This window comes from Rhipicephalus microplus, chromosome 7, assembly GCF_043290135.1.
Source record: "Rhipicephalus microplus isolate Deutch F79 chromosome 7, USDA_Rmic, whole genome shotgun sequence".
Lineage (NCBI taxonomy): Eukaryota > Metazoa > Arthropoda > Arachnida > Ixodida > Ixodidae > Rhipicephalus > Rhipicephalus microplus.
Window position 1 is genome coordinate 2969216 of NC_134706.1, and position 21414 is coordinate 2990629.

The 21414-nt window shown below is 45.3% G+C and overlaps 2 protein-coding genes across 4 annotated transcripts in view; one reads left to right on the forward strand and one right to left on the reverse strand.

Moving 5' to 3' along the window:
* Positions 1–21414, forward strand: part of LOC119179440 (uncharacterized) — a 169595-nt gene that overhangs the window by 14570 nt on the left and 133611 nt on the right. Inside the window, exon 1 of one of the 3 annotated variants that reach the window (XM_075868476.1) lies at positions 9933–10039. The exons of 1 other annotated variant lie outside the window; for it this stretch is intronic. The gene's annotated coding sequence lies outside the window, so the exon portion shown is untranslated. Of the gene's footprint in view, positions 1–9932; positions 10040–21414 lie in introns of those variants that run through there. One more of the 3 variants, XM_075868475.1, reaches the window with a different exon arrangement.
* Positions 4667–18973, reverse strand: LOC142767217 (uncharacterized). Its single transcript, XM_075868482.1, has 3 exons — positions 18559–18973; positions 9909–10031; positions 4667–5123 (listed from the first exon to the last, which is right to left on the reverse strand). Exons 1-3 carry the CDS (start codon positions 18617–18619, stop codon positions 4882–4884), a joined length of 426 nt encoding a protein of 141 aa, XP_075724597.1. The 5' UTR covers positions 18620–18973; the 3' UTR covers positions 4667–4881.

The window sequence follows — 21414 nt, forward strand, 5'->3', positions numbered from 1 at the left end:
TTCTCGCCGTTCCGGGTTGACACTGAGTGTCGATTGCCTGTGGCACATTCCCAAATACCAGAGGCACACACCTTCCCGCGGGTATGTGCCACTGTCTGGCGGAAGGTGCTTCACGTACGCTACGGTATTGTGACATTATTCATGTCTTGACCAGCTTGTCATATTAGTCAAACCATCTTCCCTCCTGTACTAATTTTTGTTCCGGCCAAGTTTAGGGGGTGATCACGAGAGCACCCAGACGTAAGCGGCTACATATGAAATGCTTAGCATTTTATATCTTAGCTTAGCAATGAATTGCTTAGTATTTAATACAGGCAATGTGCGCATCATAATATATAAATATTATTAATGTGTGTTTTCAACTTATTTAATGAAGATAACGAAATTCTGGAGGAACAATGCTCTGCATTGAAGTCAAACAATGTAGACATACACGTGTATATTCCATAACGTTTGTAAGCGCGAAAGACACGTACGATCTCAGTGCCTTCTAAGTCACATGTTGGTTGAATTGTCTCCTCCTCATCCATAACTCGAAAAAGCGAACGCGCCTATAGTCAGTTATCTCGTACAAAACTGCACAATATATAATGTCAGCAAAGTTTTGAAAGTATTTTCTTTTTTTCGGTACAGTCACGGTCGCATCTAGACCATTGTATGCTGGTGCGCATGTTCTCTGCTTATTCCCAACCTTTCTCCTACCTCCATGCACCAAGTGTTTGCAATTCTGAAAGACAAGCGATCTGCCTTTTCTTATCTCTGGAATCACTAATGACATGCGTGTCAGACTGGTTCGCCCATACATTGGTCATCTATGTTTTCAACTGCCCCATCAAAACAATGCTTGCTGACAATAAATCGTTAGGATGCCAGTATATCTATATTTTGAATATACCTCAAACTCTCCAGACGGACGTCTCAAATTTGTCACCACTCATCGAAAAAGAAAACATACCAAGAAAAACAAAAAAGCCATCCTAGAATGGTGCATAGTGTGAAATTGTTCATTTTTCCCCTTTCTTTATTATCAAGAAGGTACAACGCCCAACGTAGTGAAGTTCTTCATATTCTTCTTGATCTTCGATATGATCACCTAGTTTTCTTCGACCCATTTGAGGTCCGGCACTTTCGCCACCATTCCAAGGCGGAACTACAGTGGCTATGAACTGTAGCAGAACTGATATAGCTGGGCAGCATCCACGCAGAAATTGTACTTCGTCAACATGACGAAGTTTGCCGCCTGCGTCACCGTCTAGTTATTGCGACGAACGACGTCGCAGATGGTGAACCAGAGAGCATCCCGTGCCAGCTAGTGTTCATGACGAGGAGCGTGTATTTCCTTGAGGCGTTCAACGATACCTTGTGCGAAATATTATTCGTGTTGGTAGTAGGACAGGAGGAATAGCGTCCGTCTAGACTAGCATATCCGCCAACATTAAAGGTCTCGTCAAACCAGAGACATTCGATTGATATGCTCGTCAGCGCATGCAGCAGTGTCAATTCGGGCCAGACGTCGTTGTTCCATATCGAGGGGTGGAATCATAGGCGTGTCCTTTCAGAGTGGGGCGAGTGAAGGTTTATCGCAGCGCCCTCCCCTTTTAGTTGACACCCTGCCACTCGTCGTGTCCATGGGGGGAATGCCAGCTCTAATGGACAGGTGTTCGTGATATACTGGCCAATGAACGGGCTCGACTTGCTGGTCAAGATATTCGATCGCGCTTGAGGCTCAGCATATTCTTGTGACCACAAGTCGGCAGCAGGCACACAGTTTTGCGCAGCAGCTGAGAAAGACAGAAAGAGAAAAAAAGCCGCCCACATCTTCCCACGAGGAAAACTCGAGTAAATGTGTCGCGGATCGAGTGGTAGGGGTATCGCGTGAACGTTGCGTAATTGGGTACGGTTTGGGAATGCATCATTGTTATTCCGTCTTTATTATTCCTATTTATCGAATGAAGGAGAAGCGTTGCCTTGAACGAGTGGTGGGACGCTGATGTTGGGTTGTGCCACACTACTGGTCGAAGGTTCTGTTGCTTCCTTCGCTTATACTCAACCCAAGCAAAGCGTCAAGTCAAACGAAAGCCAAGTGAAGACGACCTTGACTGAATTCCGAACGCGCGATCCACTGCCTTCATATACGAGGCACTCGACAGTTCACGGTGGTGCAGCGCGACCACTCGGTTTTAAATGTGAATGCATTTCTTAGTCGGGGCATGTCAGGCGTCTGTCGATGTCCGTGCGCCTGCAGGTGTTATCACTCCGCTCTCACTTCATCTCCCATAGCAACAGCTGCAGGCGCACGCGCTTATCCCCGCCCTTAGCAACCGGAGCAGGTGGTGCGAGCGGAGAAGCGGAGAGTGAGTGGAGAGGAAGAGCGCGATTTGGCGTGTGAGGGCGCTCGCATAACGGGAGCTCGGTTGAGTTGCCACGTGTGCGGAGAGTGTAGGAGAGGGTAGGCGAGAGTGTAGGAGAGTGTTGCAGAGATTGATGGACATCTGCAGTAATGAGGGAGATAGGTTAGATTTTAGATTCAGTAAGGAAAAATCAGCAGTCATGATTTTCAATGACAACGAAGGTAGTGAGCTTAGGATACAGGACGTCACGCTAGAGATAACAGATAAATACAAATATCTGGGCGTATGGATAAGCAATGGGACCGAGTACCTGAGGGAACACGAAATATACGTGACGAATAAAGGTAACAGGAATGCAGCAGTGATGAAAAATAGGGCACTGTGGAATTACAATAGGTATGATGTTGTGAGAGGAATATGGAAAGGGGTCATGGTTCCTGGGCTGACGTTCGGCAATGCGGTCTTGTGCATGAGATCAGAAGTTCAAGCAAGATTAGAAATTAAGCAACGTGGAATAGGTAGGCTTGCTTTAGGAGCTCACGGGAATACACCAAATCAGGGAGTACAAGGTGATATGGGATGGACATCATTTGAGGGCAGGGAAGCTAGCAGCAAGATAAAATTTGAGAAGCGATTGAGAGAAATGGGGGAAGAGCGTTGGGCTAGGAAGGTTTTCAGCTACTTGTACATGAAGAATGTCGATACAAAATGGAGGAAGCGAACCAGGAAGTTGACGGGTAAATACTTAGAAAAGAGCAGGGGGGCAAACCAAAAAGAACTGTCGGTTAAGAAGAAAGTGAAGGAAACGGAGACTGACATGTGGAAAATCGGCATGATGAAGTCCGCACTAGAGATCTATCTAACTTTTAAGCAGGAAATTGCCAAGGAAAGGATCTATGATAATACTCGGGGTAGTTCTCTACTGTTTGAGGCAAGGACGGGAGTACTGCGAACCAAGACATATCGGGCCAAATAAGAAGGGGTAGACACAGTATGCAGTGCGTGTGGAGAGGAAGAAGAAACTGCCGAACACTTGATAATGTTCTGTAAAGGGCTTCACCCTATAGTTCAGGATGATGGCGCAGAGTTTTTCAAAGCACTCGGGTTTAGGGACCGGGAGGGCAAAATAGACTTTAAGCGGGTAGACTTAACTAGAAGGAAGCTATCTGATTGGTGGCTAAGGTCAAGGCACGAGTGAAAATTAAACTTTTCACTGCAAAGTACGAATCCTCAAACTCAATTTTTAAGGAATAAATAAATAAATATAGTTTTGAGTTCATTAAGTATTACGGCTTGGTGGCGCTAGCCACCGCCCGATCTAAAGGGTACAGCCATATCCATCCATCCATCCATCCATCCATCCTCGGTTGAGTTGCCACGTGTGCGGAGAGTGTAGGTGCAATGCCTCACCGCTCCTTCTTTCTTCTTCCTGTACCCCACTCTACCGTCCACTCTCTCTTTCGTATATATTAATGGAGTGAAGCGCGCGCCTCACTTTCGACCGTTTATTGGCTGATGAATATGTAAATAAATGGTTATGGTGCAAATCGTCGTCTTGTCATTAATTTACGCCATTAAAATTACTACGCCGTGTACTCTTGGCACAAAAATGCATTTGCATTTCCTTATGATTTCCTTCGGGGAGGTGTGAACAATTTTTTTTTTACTAGCTAGCAGACACTGCCTGTGTCAGCCTCGCAAGTCGAGAAAGATAAGGGGGGGGGGGGGAGGCGACAGCTGGCACGAGAAGCGAGTCCTCCACTACGGCGTCTATAATAATCGTACGGTGGTTTTGGGAATTTAAACCCCATCAATTATTATCCCGGATACACCAACGCCACCAATGGTCTCTTTTTGTGCTTGATTTAAGGCTTTCGCCTTAAAGGTATCAACACAGAGTAATACTACTTTTGTATCACTGGGATGTTTATTTGGGCTTGAACGCAAAATATGTTCTACAGTTTTGGTTGAGCCACAGCGGTTGCAGTTACGACTTTCCGCTTGACCGAAAAGGTTCCGCGAGCAGACATTGCATACACGAAGCCGATGGTTTCCATGTATTGAGAAATAGGGATTGCACGCTTTCGATGGCACAGATAACTTTTTCACGTTACTGTATCAGGGCGGGCCCTTTTGCCTGATTTACGCAAAGAAGGTGTGTGATGAAAACTGTATTTACATATTTGGACAGCTTTGATCAACTCGACGCACTTAGGTTGTCTCTTTTGTTTTAACTTTATTTCCTAATTTATTTTTTCACATTTCTCTCTTGCATTTTCAACACGAGAGTGTTTTATGCCGGGGTTCACTGCGGCTCTCTTGACGTACTTTCGTCACGGATATGACGTTATAAAATATATGCTAACAGTTTGTTTCTTTTCACTGCTCTTTTCTTCACAGAGTAGCTTGTCAGAGAGTTATTTGCGCTGACTAAACTTTCGGCTTTGCACTTAAGGGTTATCTTAAGTTCGACAGCACCAAACAATGAAAATATGTGGGTTCTTCTTTGTAAATATAATGTGCGCTTTCTTCAGTGTTCCTCGGGTTTTACGGAAGGCCTTGACGGGCGCAGCCGGTTGATGCCGCTTGTCCGGCACCGCCAGGGTAGCACGCATTTTCCTTTCTTGTTTCTGTACAGGTGTCTCATACAGAAACAGCCGTTGACGCAGTCTAGCGTGCATGCGCGTCGTCTACGCAGTCCGACTTGGTGGCACTTGTTCTCCACACAGCTGCTGCTCTGGCACTCCTTGTACACTTCGCCCCACGGGCATCCTGCATACGTACACATTCATGCAAATAAACTAACATAAATAAAAACAGACGTACACCAACTCATAATAGATGAATAGGCTGTTAGTCTGTTCAACTATTATGAGGCCCAAGCTAGAGTACTCATTCATGGTCTGAGAACCTCATTCTGAACGGAACATGTAACCATTGTAAATTTTTGTTTAGACCTTTCCATATTGAGCGTATATTCTGTTGTTAGCATTACTTGTTTTGTATTTCACGTATGAATTTACTCCCAATGCTGTAATAATCTCTTTGGCTAATTGACAATGTTCAAAATGTATATAAAATATGATACTGAAACATTGTATATGATTTTAAAAAATCAGTTACATTTAATTATTCTCAATATTGTCCAAATGATTCACCAACTCATCCAACGAATCTTCAAGGTATAAAATCATTACAATTACGACGGGAAACTGGCAGAATAATAGTTTTATTCCGTTCGAAACATCGCAGATTGTTAATCGCGAACATTACGCAATAACACTGACATCGCAAACTACAGGGCACGAAGTATCGCTAACACCACATAGCACTGGAAATGACCCAATTCTACTTTTTTCCACGCAACATTAACGGATGGAATTCACTACATTTGTCAATACTGCATTGTGTAAAAATAATTGAGTCTCCAGGGTTACTGTTAGTTCTTTTAAATTTTGAGTATTTTTCTAATTATTTTCTTTAAATTTATTTCTGCTACACTAAGCTGTGTTTATATTGTACTTGGTTGTGGTAATTGGGCAACAATCCTTCTTCAGGGTGCGAAGCTCCTTATGGTCTAGGGCGATTCCTCGTCCCTCCAGCGTACCCAGTAGCCTCTCTCTTTTCACACAATAGGAGGCGTTGTGTGTATGCGTACTTAGAAATAATATCACTAGATGGCGTTAGTGGTTTCCATATAGTTGACGGATGGACAGACAGACGGACGGATAGAGAGATGAAAGCTTCGCCCCAATCGTCATCATTCACTCCGTGGGTATGACTTGAAATTATTTTTTTTTTGTATGTACATAGGCCTTCTTTTTTTTTACTTGTAAACTGCACTTTTACTCCTCAGGCTAGCACCCTAATTGAGCAGGCAGTATAATAAAATTAATAAATAAATAAATGTCTGAAAGAATAAAATGTTCATACAGCCTTCAGTAACATTGTACTCCTACGATAGCTTGATTTTAGCGCTTATTGGCCTACTGTAGCATTTTGCTTTCTTTTGTTTTTGAACTAAATGTGTTTTAGGATAGGTTGTTGCTTATGTTTGGCTCCAGCGTACATAAAGATTAGATTTATAATTTTGCAATAATCATGAAGCAATACAAAACGCACGTATAAATGGCCGTTCACAAATATAATCCTAGTACAGCAAGCTTTACACAGAAACGCAGATTATAGTCATAATTATCCGTGCGAGCAATAACATTTATCTGATATAGTGTGTTTGCAATATTTCTAATTCGTTAAAAAGCTTTACTAATGTGCGTGAGCTTATCGGCGTCATTTCAGCTCTCATTCACATGTGACATTTATCCGTCCATCTTCACGTGATTTTTTGGCGAGCTCAAATTTTACACAGCCAGTGTAAAATTTGCCCCCGCACTCCCAAATTCCATGAAGATGATGATCCAGCTACCGTCACTTACTATTTCGAGTAAAAAAGTATGCAATTCGCACTATAGTGGCGCAAGGCTTAAACCACAGCGGAACTGGGCGCTTTCCTTATTTGTATTTGCTTTTTCTCTTTCTTCCTACATTTCTTCACCCTTCTTTCTTTTTTGTTACTTTTTATTTAATTCTCCTTTCCCTCTCGCCCTTTCCCGTTTTGCACTTTTGTTTCTCTTTGCTTCTGTCTTTCTCTATTTTATTTTTTATTGATATGATATATAAGGAGATGTTGGCGCACAAGTATGGCACCGGCTACGCCTTAGCCCTTGAGTGAAAGTTAATTAACACGTATCTCAAAAGAAAACATACGAAACGGTGCATGTAAAACAGAACACTCGTGCACACATATGCAAAAGCACATACGCACATATCACAACACAACGATAAGGAAATGTTCGAAGTCAACGAATGAAGTCTCTGATAATGTCCCTCCTTAATATTTGATCCAACTAGCACAAAACAGCAGAGCACACGTCTGGTTCTTATGAAGATGTATCCGCTCGTATGTAAAAAGCAGTCGACACGTCATTCACTTCAGCATACACATATGATGAATGTCATATGATACTGCCCATAATAAGCGCATGTGTTATACAAATGAAAGTTCGTTATTTTTTAGTACTTGTTAGCAATTCCACTGTCTTGTAAGAAACGTGTTAGCGCTTTTAAAGTGTGCGTCTGTAAAACTGCAGTTGGCTTTACTTGTTCTAGCGTCTGTTTATTTCTCTTTCTGCATTTCTATCTGTTTTATCTCCTTGTCTTTCTTCTTTTGACCTGTCTTTCTCACTCTTTTTTTCTCCTTTCTCTTTCTCTGGGCTAGTTTTCTCACCCGTCCGAGTTTTCGCATCGCACAAATCGGTGTCGTAAAAGAGCGTGTGCCAGAATGATGATGATGGTTTTGGAAACGCTCTCCGGAGTGTTGCCGAATATAAACAGTTCCGCTGCTACTTCTCTCACATCCATCTGTTTTGCAAGGTCACATACCCTCACATATCTGCTCTGTGTTTTGATAGTGAATTCGTCTCGCACATCACTTCGAATGTTCTCCTAATCATCCTGACCATCTGTAGTCAGGAATATGAGATCCAACTCGAAATTACCTTTCAAAAGTCATAGGGGCTAAACACAGTTGGCAAGCCCGAACTCGTTCGTGACAATACGTGCACAAGGGGAAAAGACATATCTGGCTATTGAAAGCGTCACATTCCGTTGGGTAAATTACAAGGTCGTTGAATGAACATGAAATCGGTGTTTCACCTCATATCGGTCAGGACAGTATTCGTGTACAACCGCTGTTATGCTGTAACACTAGCCATTTTTTAGAGGCGAAGCTTTTTAAAGTGGCACTCGTTCGCCCCTCGTCGTAGTGCGTAACATGTCTTACGCTTTGACCTGCAAGGTGGTGCCGGTAGGGAATTTCTCCTGTGCGTTGTTGAACAATAAAAAATTCGCTGCGTGCGCGTTCACTAAAAGCCGAATTCCCCTGTCTCTCATTCCCCATTAGCAGCCATTGGCATGTACATTGAGCGCTATCTGACAAGAAAGGGTTGCTACGTTATACTCACTGGGCGTAACCTCCTTGGTTTTAGAAAGGTTTAGCGAGTGTTGGGCCACAGTGCCATGAATACAATGAACTAGTATATACCAAGAACTCGAGGTGGTTAAAGATGGGAAGTAGACCCGAAGCGCAAGCCGTAAGAAAGTGTGCGTGTGCCACCTCTCGTTTAGTCCTTTGAATGTCCGCTGGATGGCGGTGCTTCTATATAGGGAGGAGTGTTGACTAGATGGACGAACGGACACACAGACATATGCATGGACGGACGCACAGATGGCCGCACGGACGGATGGACGCATGTACGGACGCAGGGGTGGATGCATGGACGAACTCAACGCATGGACGGGCGGATGGATGCATGGACGGTCACACAGACGGAAGCAAGAACGAATGGACGGACGGATGCTTCGCCCCACTCTTCATCATTCACCCCGTGGATATGCTGCCATATTTTTTTTCTGTTCTGTAATGAAGTGAGTGGAGATGAGACTTCACTAAAAGAGAAGTGCTGCCCGTGCTTCTCCTTAGCGAACCCGTGTTCCCTTGTTACGACTTCTACCATTGATGACATCCTCGTTTGAGCTGGTGGACGTGCCACACGAGAGTTCATTTACCTGGACAGGCCGAAACCACATTCCCTAGGCCAATTACAAGCGAGATTACAGATAGCATTGTCGACTCCCATACCGCAAACGAGCATCTATACATGTTCATACGAGCATCTCTCTCTCTCTCTCTCTCTCTCTCTCTCTCTCTCTCTCTCTCTCTCTCTCTCTCTCTCTCTCTCTCTCTCTCTCTCTCTCTCTCTCTCTCTCTCTCAGATTTCGTATGCTAAGTCTATGGCGTGCACAGGCAATGTACTTCATTTTTATCGATTAGAAGCTACGTAGGAACCAGTAGACGCCTTCGAAAATCGATGACGTCAGAGTGTTTGATACGAGAATCCAAGGTGGTGTCTCCCCCAGCCGCAGTTCCTCTTCGCGCGTTTTCTCGCTTACCAGGTGTCGTGTCGTGCTTTCGGCAATTGCCAACTTGTACTTCAATAATACGCGATAAAGCGTTTTGCTCCGGAGTGTCCCAGTCAGAATTTCACGCCTACACGCAGTTACATCCGACTGCGCAATGGAAAACGCACAAAGCGAAGTGAAGTAAGTCGACCGCGCATGATAATGATGCGAGACAAAGCAAAAACGGCATAGCTTGCAGAGCAGGCTGGGAGACTATTCACATTGCATGTATATGAGCTAGAGCTTATTTCCTCATGAAGTCACGCGAACAGACTGTCACGAATTGTGCCCAACACGAGAAGAAAATAACGTGCTCGTTCTTTGACTTCTCAGATGTTTTCTGAAGAGTCCACACTGACCTTTTCGCGGTGTGCTGAACCTCTCCAATACGCTATTTGTTAGTTATAAAGCTTGGTACAATTGAAGCATAAATCTAGTGCGTTCTTATTTTTCGAAAGAATACGAGTTTTCAAAGCGTGCATCATTCGATCCTGCGCTATACAGTTAAAACTTATGTGCACAAAATAATGTACGTACTTTTTCGCCAGCCACCCCACCTCGGCAATAACCATGACAGAGGACCCCGAGGACTTGCGCCGGTTTCCACCTCGGTGTCTCGGCCCTTGACTGGCAGTAAAACGCCGCACACAAGGAAGACGGCTAGAAAAGTGAGAAACGCCATCGTCCCTTTGAAATCTCTTCTTACAGTCCGGAACCTCAAACGTTCCGCGACGGCTTTATATCGGTAACCGGGACAATGCACAAAGGGAGAAAGGATTTTACTTGGCCGCATCAAGGTGCTATGTTTAAAAGAAGCACCGGAAAGTAGACAGTACGCAAGACTAACGGCCCGCTTTTCTCGGGGCCCCGTTCTCAGGGGCTGAGTGTCGAACCCCCGAAAACGACCTTTTAAAATGAATCATTGTGAGTGGAAGATATTTTTACCGCGAGGCCGTATGTGGCCAGGGCGTGCCGTTTCTTAAAGAGCGGAAGCCTATTTGAGGCTGAAATTGGGAAAACCCCATGACTCACCGCTGACTCACTAAATATAAAGAAGCAGGTGGCGGGATCGAATACCTGCATTTTCGAAACATACGAAAATGTTGCAGGCCCGTGTGATCAGATTTCTGTGCACGTTGAAGAACCCCACGTGGCCGAAATTTTGGTCCAGAAATTTCGTAGTCCAAATGCTTGTAGTGAAGGGCTCCAGAGCCCTTCACTACGGCGTCTCTCATAATCATATTGTGGTTTTGGGACGTTAAACCACACATATCAATCAATCAATCAATCAATCAATCAATCAATCAATCAATTAGTAAATATGAAGAACACACAGGTGTCTACATTGTCAAGGTGATAGACTTATAGTCGATTGCATGCAGCCTAAGAATAAATGTGAGTTCTCCCAACGGCGGTCCCCGTTCCACCTAGGCAGAATTTTCATAAGTGTCCTATCAGGTTTACTGATACAGAAAAGGGTTACTTGTTTGGGCGTCGAGTCGACGTACGGCGTGGTGGTCGACGCTGTCGGCGCGATCATATGCATGGCCGGAGGACCGGTTTTTTCCCGCACACCGTTTTGCCAGAACGAGGAATTCGGAAGAAAAAGATAGCAGCGGTCATCGCCGTACAAGAAAAGATGCGGCCGGTGGGTGTGGAAGAAAAGTCGGCTTCGGGATGAGCGTGTGGATGGCTAGCGTCCAGTTCAGTGCACGTCTTCTTCTCCACATCTGGCCGACAGAAACTGTCGCCGCTGCTACAATTATGGTCCATGTCTGGGGATAATGGAATCATTAACTCCATCTCCGGAGAACGAACCTTTGACGTGTTTAATACGGCAGTGAATGTCTCCAGCAATGGACACTCTGTCAATAGAGGGGAGAGAGTCGATAGAGGGGAGAGAGAGAAAGTACGAAAGGCAGGGAGGTTGAACTTTTTCTCACTAGCGTGGATTGCAAGTCACTCCTGCTGAAACCGGCAGAGGGGCACAACGCCCCGCCGCTGTGGTCTAGTGGCTAAGGTATACTCGGCTGCTGACCCGCAGGTCGCGGGTTCGATTCCCGGCTGCATTTCCGATGGAGGCGGAAATGTTGTAGGCCCGTGTGCTCAGATTTGGGTGCACGTTAAAGAACCCCAGGTGGTCGAAATTTCCGGAGCCCTCCACTACGGCGTCTCTCATAATCATATGGTGGTTTTGGGACGTTGAACCCCACGTGTCAATCAATCAATCAAAGGGGCACAACTGTTAAGGAAAGCTTAATACCTCTGTCACCCGGCAAATCTAATGTCATTTACAACGAATGAAATTAGGCGGACCTAATGTCATTTCATGTGCGTGCTGTCACTCGACGAAAATAAATGTCATTTTGAAATGATGACCATGACTTTATCCCTCCTGAGCCGTGGACTTTGGGAGCAATAAAAATATACTAATACTTGTATGTAACATGCGTGTATTCACAAAAATAATTTTTATGGGCGGAAAGGTGCTCCTAGAATATAAACGCGGCCGTTTTACACAACTTGCCTCATCAGTACGACACACTCGAAAAATAACATGACCGGGCGTGAGTGGAGTGAACTGAACATGACTAACTTTCCGGCTGTAGAAATGAGACGATGGCAGCGATTTCGTGGAGTCATTACCTTGGTCACCAGAACACGTGCAATCGGGCGACCAACATCCGCGATACAGGCAACTACAGCAGAGAAAAAAAAATATTCATGGCCGGCGTCCAGCCACTGTAGTTGAGAGCGTTGGGAGTAGCTTTTGTTTATTAGAAACTTTCGCGCGTACTAATATGTCATCAAACCAGTAATAAGTTGATATAGTTAAGAATCATACATTTACAAATGATAAAGGTTACGTTTACATATGTTAACAGTCATCTCCCTAAAAGTGCCTGCCGTCGAGACAATATACTCATTTAGCTCGAAATTGAATGCGAATGTGTTTAGGGAACTCAGTCGACCGAAAATGTCATTTTCATCGAATGTCATTAGTTTTCTCGTGTCAGCAAACAAATGACATTACAAGCGAATGACGTTCGCTGTAAATGACATATTTGTCGTGTGACAGGGTTATTAAGCGCGTTAATTCTGAAAAATCTTTTCAGATTTCCTCGTGACTTCGTGCTACAAACGATTGGTTGTTAATTTCCTTTTCTTGGCAAGATATTTCACGAACCGGGGAGGGGATTGGGAGAAAGTAATGAAGCAAATAAGTGAACGAAAAAAATGACAAGAGCTGAAGCGTCGACGGTTGAACTTGGTACATTTTAAATTTTACTACGGAGAAGCGAACACCGACTCGACAAGAACACCGAACGCAGGCTTGTGTCAGTGATTATACCTGAAGAAACATATAGGAAGAAACATTGATGCACGAAAGCATGAAAATTTGTCCCATTCGACGGCTGGGGGTAAATCAGAATTAGGGCAAATACATGACACGTGATCGCAGTCTCATGTCGTCGAGATAGCAAAGTTTCTTGTCAATCAAGATAAGCTGCTTCCTTCTTGCGAATTTCAAACGCCTCAAATATATTTGACGTGTTCTCAGGTCCTCTGTATTTGTTTCTCGCAAAGCCTACCGTATTGTACGCGCGTAAACATTTGCAATGTGCGAAAAGCGATCGCCAGGACACGTTTCCCTCTTTAACAGAGAATAACCCATCCGGACAGCACTTCTCCACAAGCCAGGCAGCGGAACTTCATCCCAGCAGTCGAGCGGTGCATGCACCCTCGTATAAATACGGGAACCGGAGCTGGTCGGTGCTCAACTAACCGGAGAGGTGCGACCAGGAGAAAGCAATCGGCTCAGGGCCGCCGCCTCCGAGTCGAGGTGAACGAATGCTTAATGTCCTCCCGAATGAAGCCCGCTTGTTTTCTGGGGGAGGCGACAATGTTCACTGAGCTGGCTGGACGAGGGGGGGGGGGGGATGTCTGCTATTTCTGGTCACTCAAATGCGAGGGTCCTCCGTCTCTTGCAGTTTGTTCGAGCTCCTTTCCCAGTGCATCTTCTGGGCACACAGTTGCTCCACGACTCTTTGAAAGGTCCACGGCCCCATTCAATGCACAAAGAGATCGCCCGCATCTTGGCACCATCGGCGTGCGATGAAGGAGAGAGGGGGAGACGCAGAGTAGGGGAGGGAGAGGCGACCACTCGGACGCTCCACTGTAGCGTGACTGGACGCATGGCGTGTGCGAACTACAAATTGATTTAGACTCTGATAGGATATAGCGTGACGGAATTGGTTAAGAGGATGACCGTAAACTCCCCCCTCCCCCCTGCCTTGCTTGTTACGGTGGGCGAACGCACGAACAAGAGGGATTGTCCGTCTGGTGCTCTCGGCCGATCATGTAGCACACGTTCCTTCCCTTTCGCTTTCTTTCGGAGCGACGTAACTTTCTCGATATATATTTCATGAAAGGTGAAGGCCTTCAGGTCACGGGTTCGCGCTAGCTGTCTCAGTGCCCTGTTAGCGGGAGCGACAAAGAGGAGGCGTCGTGAAAAACGATAGTCGACAGGCGTGCCGCAAGTTCCCGGTCTGTTCTAGTTGGATTGTTAAAACCAATGAGGATTACGTCCCCTCGCCTCCCCTGCCCGCTTTAAACTTCTTTTCTGCCCCGGCACTTTCCAGGAATAAATTTCACGACTGCTGCCCGGTAGCTGATACAAGTTTGATACCCCTGGTATAACCAAATTCATCGATCCACTTTATTATCCATTTGAAGCGAAATCGCGGCCGCCATCAGCGGGCTTGAGACGAAAGACCAAGTCCCCACCTCTTCATCAATATCTCCCCCTCTCCGCCTATTTTTTTCTGCATGGCTGCTACAGTTCTAAGCATGCAGCGGGTATTCCGATGTAAGAAAAAAAAAAACCAAACGAATAATTTTAAACAAACCTGTCCAGTGTTGCGAAGTCGAGCAGATGCAAGGGGCGAGATTCCAAGCGTCTTTGAGTGACGAAGGAGTTTTGGAACTTGGTCTGACGAAGATAAAGATGCCCTGCCCGCTCCAGACTTTTTGTCGTTTTTGAAGATAAAGATGCCCTGCCGCATATTTTGTCGCCTGCGCGTGCATGGACCGAATGCCGTGGTCGTATCTGTCACCGACCTGGGCGGGTTTGGCATGTAGGCGCTAACGAGGAAGAGGCGGCAAGTAAACAAATAGAAAGAAACAGTAATAAGCATCCACTACTGTATATAAAAGACCTTGAATAAGATGTAAGTTGACGCTTTATTGAACAATCACTTCAATCTTTCGTCAATTACTGGACGAGGAAGGGTACCGTGGCGGAACGACAAGCGTGCGTACAATAAGCACAAGAGAAAAGCTCGCTGTCTTTTTTTTCTTTCTTTTTGAGTTGCAACTTGCTACGTATATGACTCTCATTAAAAAGACACTTGAACTCTTTTGGTGAAAAAAAAAAAAAACTTTCAGGAGTGTCGTGACGTAGAATCCAAGTTCACGTGTATCTTCTAAAACGGTTTATAAGTGGCGAGTCAGGAGACGCTAGAAAGAGTCAAATGACCTTTTTTTTTCTTTGCAGGGCTATGGAAGACTGGCTTGTTTGGCTAAATTCATCGTTGAAAAATGTTGATGACGTTCTCATTCGAAATTTGTTTTAATAGATGTACGCAATGACTTACTATCCTCCATAACAACTGCAAATAAATGGCAGCTTTCTAGAGTTTCATTCCATTAAAACAGTTCGACTTAGATTGACGTTACTGTATACCTGTTTTGTTACGCATGCAATACCATATTTTGGATCTGTCTGATTTTAATGTTATACCACATCTACTCACTGCTACTATGTACTTGTTATTTAGTCGTAAATAATGAATGCCCAATCTTCATATTTGTGCTAAGCTTCATGTTCCTGCCATTAGCATGTGTTGATTCCGCGATATCTTTTTTTCCTAACATGTCTGACGTGCGTATTCCGTGCACTATAGTATTGATTTTGCCTTTCTTTTCTTCTTCTTTTTTTTGTGTTCCCACCCGCCTATGTGATGCCCTCGTAAGAAATCCCTGAAGGGTACTGTGAATAAATTAACTAAGCATCTTAGATAAGTCGTTATAATATGTGGGGCGTATAAGAGCAGTTTCATGGCGCTGCTTGTACTCGGCGAAAGCCAATTAGGAACACTTCCAAGATACCCTGCCGATGTCTATGCGGTCGCTGGAGTAATCCGCGCCTTGACCTCGTCGTGCCAAGGTCGGGTCCTATTTAGCAGAGGGAGTGTTTAGAATAGCCATTGTTCCGTGCAGAGCTAGCCGAAAATCGGCACGCTATCTCTTCGTCCTCTTAACCCGGCTCGTCTTCTGCATCACTCCCAGAACACGCGCGTCGACTTGTTAGGCGTGGTTATTACGATGATACAGAGATCGAGCACACACAGAGAGAGAGTGAAAGGTCAGCTAAGTCAGAGAAAAAGATGTCACAATTAAAGAAATAGACACACAGGCAAGGAGATGAAAAAAAGAGCAAGACAGAAAAAGGATGTAAGAGAGAACGAGGTAGAAGTAGAGGGCTTGGAAGCTAGAAATAAAGAGAAAATGGCGATAAGAAGATATAAATAGTGACCAAGAGAAAAAAATAGATATTAAAAACAAACAAATAGAAAGTGGTAATATAGAGAAAAAGTGGTAGAAAAACCAAACTAGAAAGAGAGAAAATTCAAAAGAAGGTCGCCCAGCTCCGCGCCTCACTTCAGGCCTGTCACCGCTAGTGCGAGACTAGTTTATATCTTTAGTGGAGCGCCTTATTCTGTAGTTTTTCTTTTATTGAAATGATGAATGGGAGAGGTTGATGCCTTTATAATGGCATCCGCTACTGCTTTTGGCCTGTGGTCATCTTTGTCTTTTACGCTGTTTTGATTATGAACGACATGCTGAAACCTGCGTGGTTTTGACAAAAGGAGTCCACCTCGCCGGGACCAGCGATCCATGGCCAAGAGTCGATCTCTTCAGGCCTAGTGGTTTTAGTGTTCGACTGCTGACTCGGAAGTCGCAGGATCGAATACCGACCCCAGCAGCCGCGATAGACGCGAAAATCGCTTGAGGACCGCGTCCGTGTACATGTGTATTTTAGGTACACGTTAAAAAGCTTCATGTCGGCTAAATTGCCGGTGTCCTCCATTAAGGCACGCCTCGTGATCATATGGGTACTTTGACGACGCCTTAAACCCCTACAAGTATGATCGCTTCATGTTTAGTGCAAATTTTGTTACATGTCGCAGTCCTGGGGCTGTGTCGCATAGGCGTGTGCCGGGTCCACCAAAAAGAGGAACACATCCCACTGAAGCCGTTACGATCAGTAACTGGTGCAGAGACCCCGCAAAGGCTGCGTACAATCCGAACTTGATGCATTGATTAATGAACTGCTGGAAGGTCACAGCCCTGAGTTAGTTACAAAAGTGATGAACATTCGTTGGAGTAACTTCAAAGTGAGTTTGTTACATTTAAAAGGTAACATGTCATGCGATTACTTTCGAGCAGATGCAATTGAGAGTTTAAATCAATTACATAATTCAAAACGATAAAAAGTAATTACCAATGTAAATTAATTACATTTAGGAACAATTCAGCCAACCCTGGATGGCGTCGTTTCTGTGTAGTGTTTTCTGCGTAGTCACTTTCAGTTGTGACCGGAAATCAGTTTCTCTCTGTGTGTGTGCGTGCGTGCGTGTGTGCGTGCGTGTGTGCGTGCGTGTGTGTGTGTGTGTGCGTGTACGTGCGTGTGTGTGTGTGTACGTGCGTGTGTGAGAGAGAGAGAGAGAGAGAGAGAGAGAGAGAGAGAGAGAGAGAGAGAGAGAGAGAGAGATTTGCGTCTGCCCAGTGAGCCTATGGTGCCTATATACACTAGAGGTAACTCTGGCGCCATTGTCTATGGGAGCTGCAACGCACGACGCTTCAGCGAGCATGGGAATTATGGGTAGTACACGGATTTGCCTAGCCTTCGTACTTTACGTTCCTTTCGGTTTCGCATGGCTTGAAGCTGCTTTGTCACGAATCAACAATCGGCAAATGTTCAGCAGTTGCGCTTCACCACATTCTTTAGACTTACCACTTCAAGTTGGGTGACGAAGTTCGAAATGGTTCCTCCTTTCCTTCAAAACGAAACCGAAACACACCAATAAACGAAGCCACAAGTGAGATTCCAGGCCCGCAAGTACAAAAATAAGGCAAATCCGTGTACTCATTCCCATGGTCGCCGTTCTATCGCAGCGCCAGAGCCCCCTATAGTTAATTTTAGAAAAACCATGGCTTCCGACGAATACATCATGCGCCGGCTCGTCAACAAGCCTTTCTATACAGAAATGGTCTCGCCAAAAAACGCCCCGTGCACCTCCTAGAGGGTTCCTCTAACATCCCTCACTTTGTGGATATGTCGGTGGTCTTCCCACTGCCATTTGAAATTCCTGCTCTCGCCAAACTCGGATATCAGCCTCTGACAGCTTTTATATGAGAATGTTAACGTTTAAAAATGTACAGGGTCTTTTATGCTTATGACTAAAACGACTGAAAAATGAACTCTTTTGCCTTTCAATCGGTGTAGTATACTGATGCATCCCTGCCACTCTTCGAAAGTTTCCTGCTCCTCCTCTGGTTTTGCACTTCCTCAGAGATTAACCCACCCTTGAGTACTAAGATGCCAATTGTTAACACTGTAAGGAGTCGTCACGTTATGGGACGCCTTAAATGCGGCGTGATGACGTCATTGCGATGTCACTATAGTGCTGACGAACTGTCGTGCTGTGTGCCGATGTCATCATGGGATGTTTTCTTGCATGGCTCGCGTTGACGACGCTGCTGCTCAACTTCCGTATTTCGGGAGGCATCTTCCCATTGAATACAGTGGAGGTACCGCTGCTCCCATGATGATAATCGTGTTGTAGCGCAAAGACAGAAAACAGAGACACAAGTACACACACTGTCCGTTTCTCTATTTGTTTGATGTCTTTCTGACATGATTAATAGCAAGCACAAACTAGCGCAAGAACGAGTTCTTTAGGGAATCTGAACACCGTACTCGGTTGAATACTTAATCTCGTCAAGATTTTTGGCAGTACAGGAAGGAAATGCAACAACAAAACACCACAGTGGAATGCGCACGGGTGTTTCCGCGAACGTTAATCATAACGAAAAAAAAGGAAAGAAAAAAGAGGCCCACCGAAGCTTCGAAAGGCAGCCCTCGTATGCAAGGCAGGAGGGGGTATATATGCCTTTGCCATGACCCATTAAGGCCATGTAGCATTCGGTGCCGGCTGGCAGCGGGGGATGAATGAAGACGATGGCGCTGCCTGAGATGCGGTCTTCCCATCCTTTCGCGTCGCTGGCTGTACGCGGTGTACACGCATGGTCGGCCGTTACACGGCGTCGCTTTTTGACTCGTGACGTAGTGCCGAGGGGGAGATCGGCGCCGAATTAACGCGGGCGGTGGCGTATCGGCTGCGGGAGTCGCGTCGCCTTGCGAAGCGGCTTGTAAATATACACACGCACGCGATGATGACGACGACGGGATATTCCGTATGCTTGCGCTCACACCGCGCACGTTCCGGTGCCTCAACCAGAGAATTAGAGAAAGAGAGAGAGAAAGAACATAAGGAGAAAAGAAAGCTACTGCGCTCATTTCTTCACCATCTTGTCGACAACCTTCAGATGATTACGTCTCGTGTGCTAACACTCTTTGAACACAACGTTACCACAGCCTGAACTTGAAGCATTTCTTTACGCACACGAACATATTCACAAACAGTTATTTTCCCAGAGTTATTGAAAGGTGGAACCACTGAATTACCCGGTAGTAGTCGTGAATGGTCGTTGTCGGGTTTTGTAGACGCACTGTGATGCTAAATCATTGTTTCTTTGTTTTGCTGGGCCGTTCAGCGGGCCCGCGAAACGGCCACCATGTACTCCCTGTTGGTCCTTACGTGGACTCAGACGCCCGCTACGCGCTAAGCGCGTCCTGCAGGACAAAAATAAAGCTTTTCCATCCCATTCATAGTTTTTTTTTGCTGTGATGTCAGCCTTGTTATCATTCCATTTTGTTCACGTACCCCACCCTTCAATTGCTCTATAGTGCACTATAGTGCACTATTTGACAATAAATAAATAAGTCCTTGTGCTGTCCTGCAGATGGAAGCCATTGAAGCTTGGCTTCTGCGTACAGGACTTATTTTATTTATTTACTTATTTATCACTGGGCAATGCCTTCCTCCATGCCTGAAATTGTATCTTCACCAACGTTCTTTGCAGTAAACCACTTCCCTTGCTATACAAAACAATGATAATCACTCGTTCATGTCCAGGCAAAAATTAACTGAAATGTACCCGCGTGAAATCACAAGGCGTATGACAAACGGCTCATCGCCGCATAGCCCATGATCCAGAGAGCACCAGTAATTGGAAAATAGCGCGTACAAATACGCCAGCGACGGCAGTTCCTTCGAAGGCCGCTTTTAGGCTGGCCAGATTTCTCGCGTGCGATGCCGCCGCCGAAATCAGAGAGTTATAACAAGCTTTATGCGTGTGTGTCTATTATTCTTCCGTTCGTATTACCGCCGCGATCTCTCTCTCTTTCTCTCTCTCTCTCTCCCACTCACACACTCACACACGCACACACGCGCACACACACACACACACACGCACACACACACACACACACACACACACACACACACACACACACACACACACACACACACACACACACACACACACACGCACACCGTAAGTTGCGTCCTTGGCATGTTAACGGAAAAGGCAGTGGCGGCACTTACCCTAAGTGTGTAAATATACTGGGAATGCACTGAAGGATGCGTCGCACGCACCGCACGCAAAGTATAAAAATCACTGTAGGATAAACAGGCTTATTTATGCAGTGCATGCTAGTGCAAAAGAATGAAGACATGAAATAAAATGAAGACAAAAAAGAACAATCTTGAAAGAGTCAAATACAAACAAGAATCGAAAGAGAAAGAAGGGAAACCGAGCGAATAGCTGTAACCAAACGCGCCGCAAGAAATGTGTGGACAAGATAGACAAGATGACGCAGCCGCGCAGCCTTCACCTATAGTGTTCCTATACGGATACAACGTTCGGTGTCTTCATAAAAGAAGGGTAAATGTGGAAAGGGTGGCGGAGACGGGAAGATATTCAAATGTACGCTTGCGTGTGGCTGCACGCGCGCCGCGTCCGTTGAATAGATTAGCGGCTGCAGGCGGCGTCACTCGATGGACTGACGTGGCCACTGTGTATGAGGTACGGGATGACCCCGAAGGCGCGCGGGAAACTGATTAGGCTTAAGGCGGTTTCCTTCGACTTTTGCGAAACGAGATGTCATTGAAAGGACGCGCCATCGCATACGTATAAGCCGCGCAATCATCAAAGATAACAACGAAAATATAAGTAAAAAGTTATTTTTCCCGATAATGACTGAGGAGAACACGAATTCGGTAAAAAAAGAATGACCGAAACCTCAATTATTATACTAAGCTTCAATGAAGGCATGCTTGTGCTTTGCTCCCCTTAGACATAGCGGTATACGGTGCCTGATTGCTGATGCGAAGGCTGAATCCTGGCTGCATTTCAGTGGAGACAAAATACAAGAAGATCGAGTGCTATAGACTGAGGTGCACGTTCAAGAATCTCACGCGATAGAAATTTCTAGAGTGCTGTACTAGGGCATGCCTTGGCCACATCGTAGTTTTGGTATACGTCAAACCCAAGAATTGACATTATTATTATTACGCATGCATATGTCCTAATACTCGCAACAGGTGGCTAAATAGGCGTCTAAGTGGACCGTGAGCACGTTTACTATCGTTCCGATTCTCACATAGCCTAGAACAAATGTCTATTGAAACTCTTCGTGTATATGCAGTGGACACCGCAGCTTAAGACGACGAAGGCACAACTGAGGTTTTTAAGAGAAACAGAGTTGGACAAACAGCCGTGACAGGGATGTCGAGTACCACGCAAGAGTGACGGACTACGACTGAGTGGTGGTGGTTAGAGGAAAGAAACG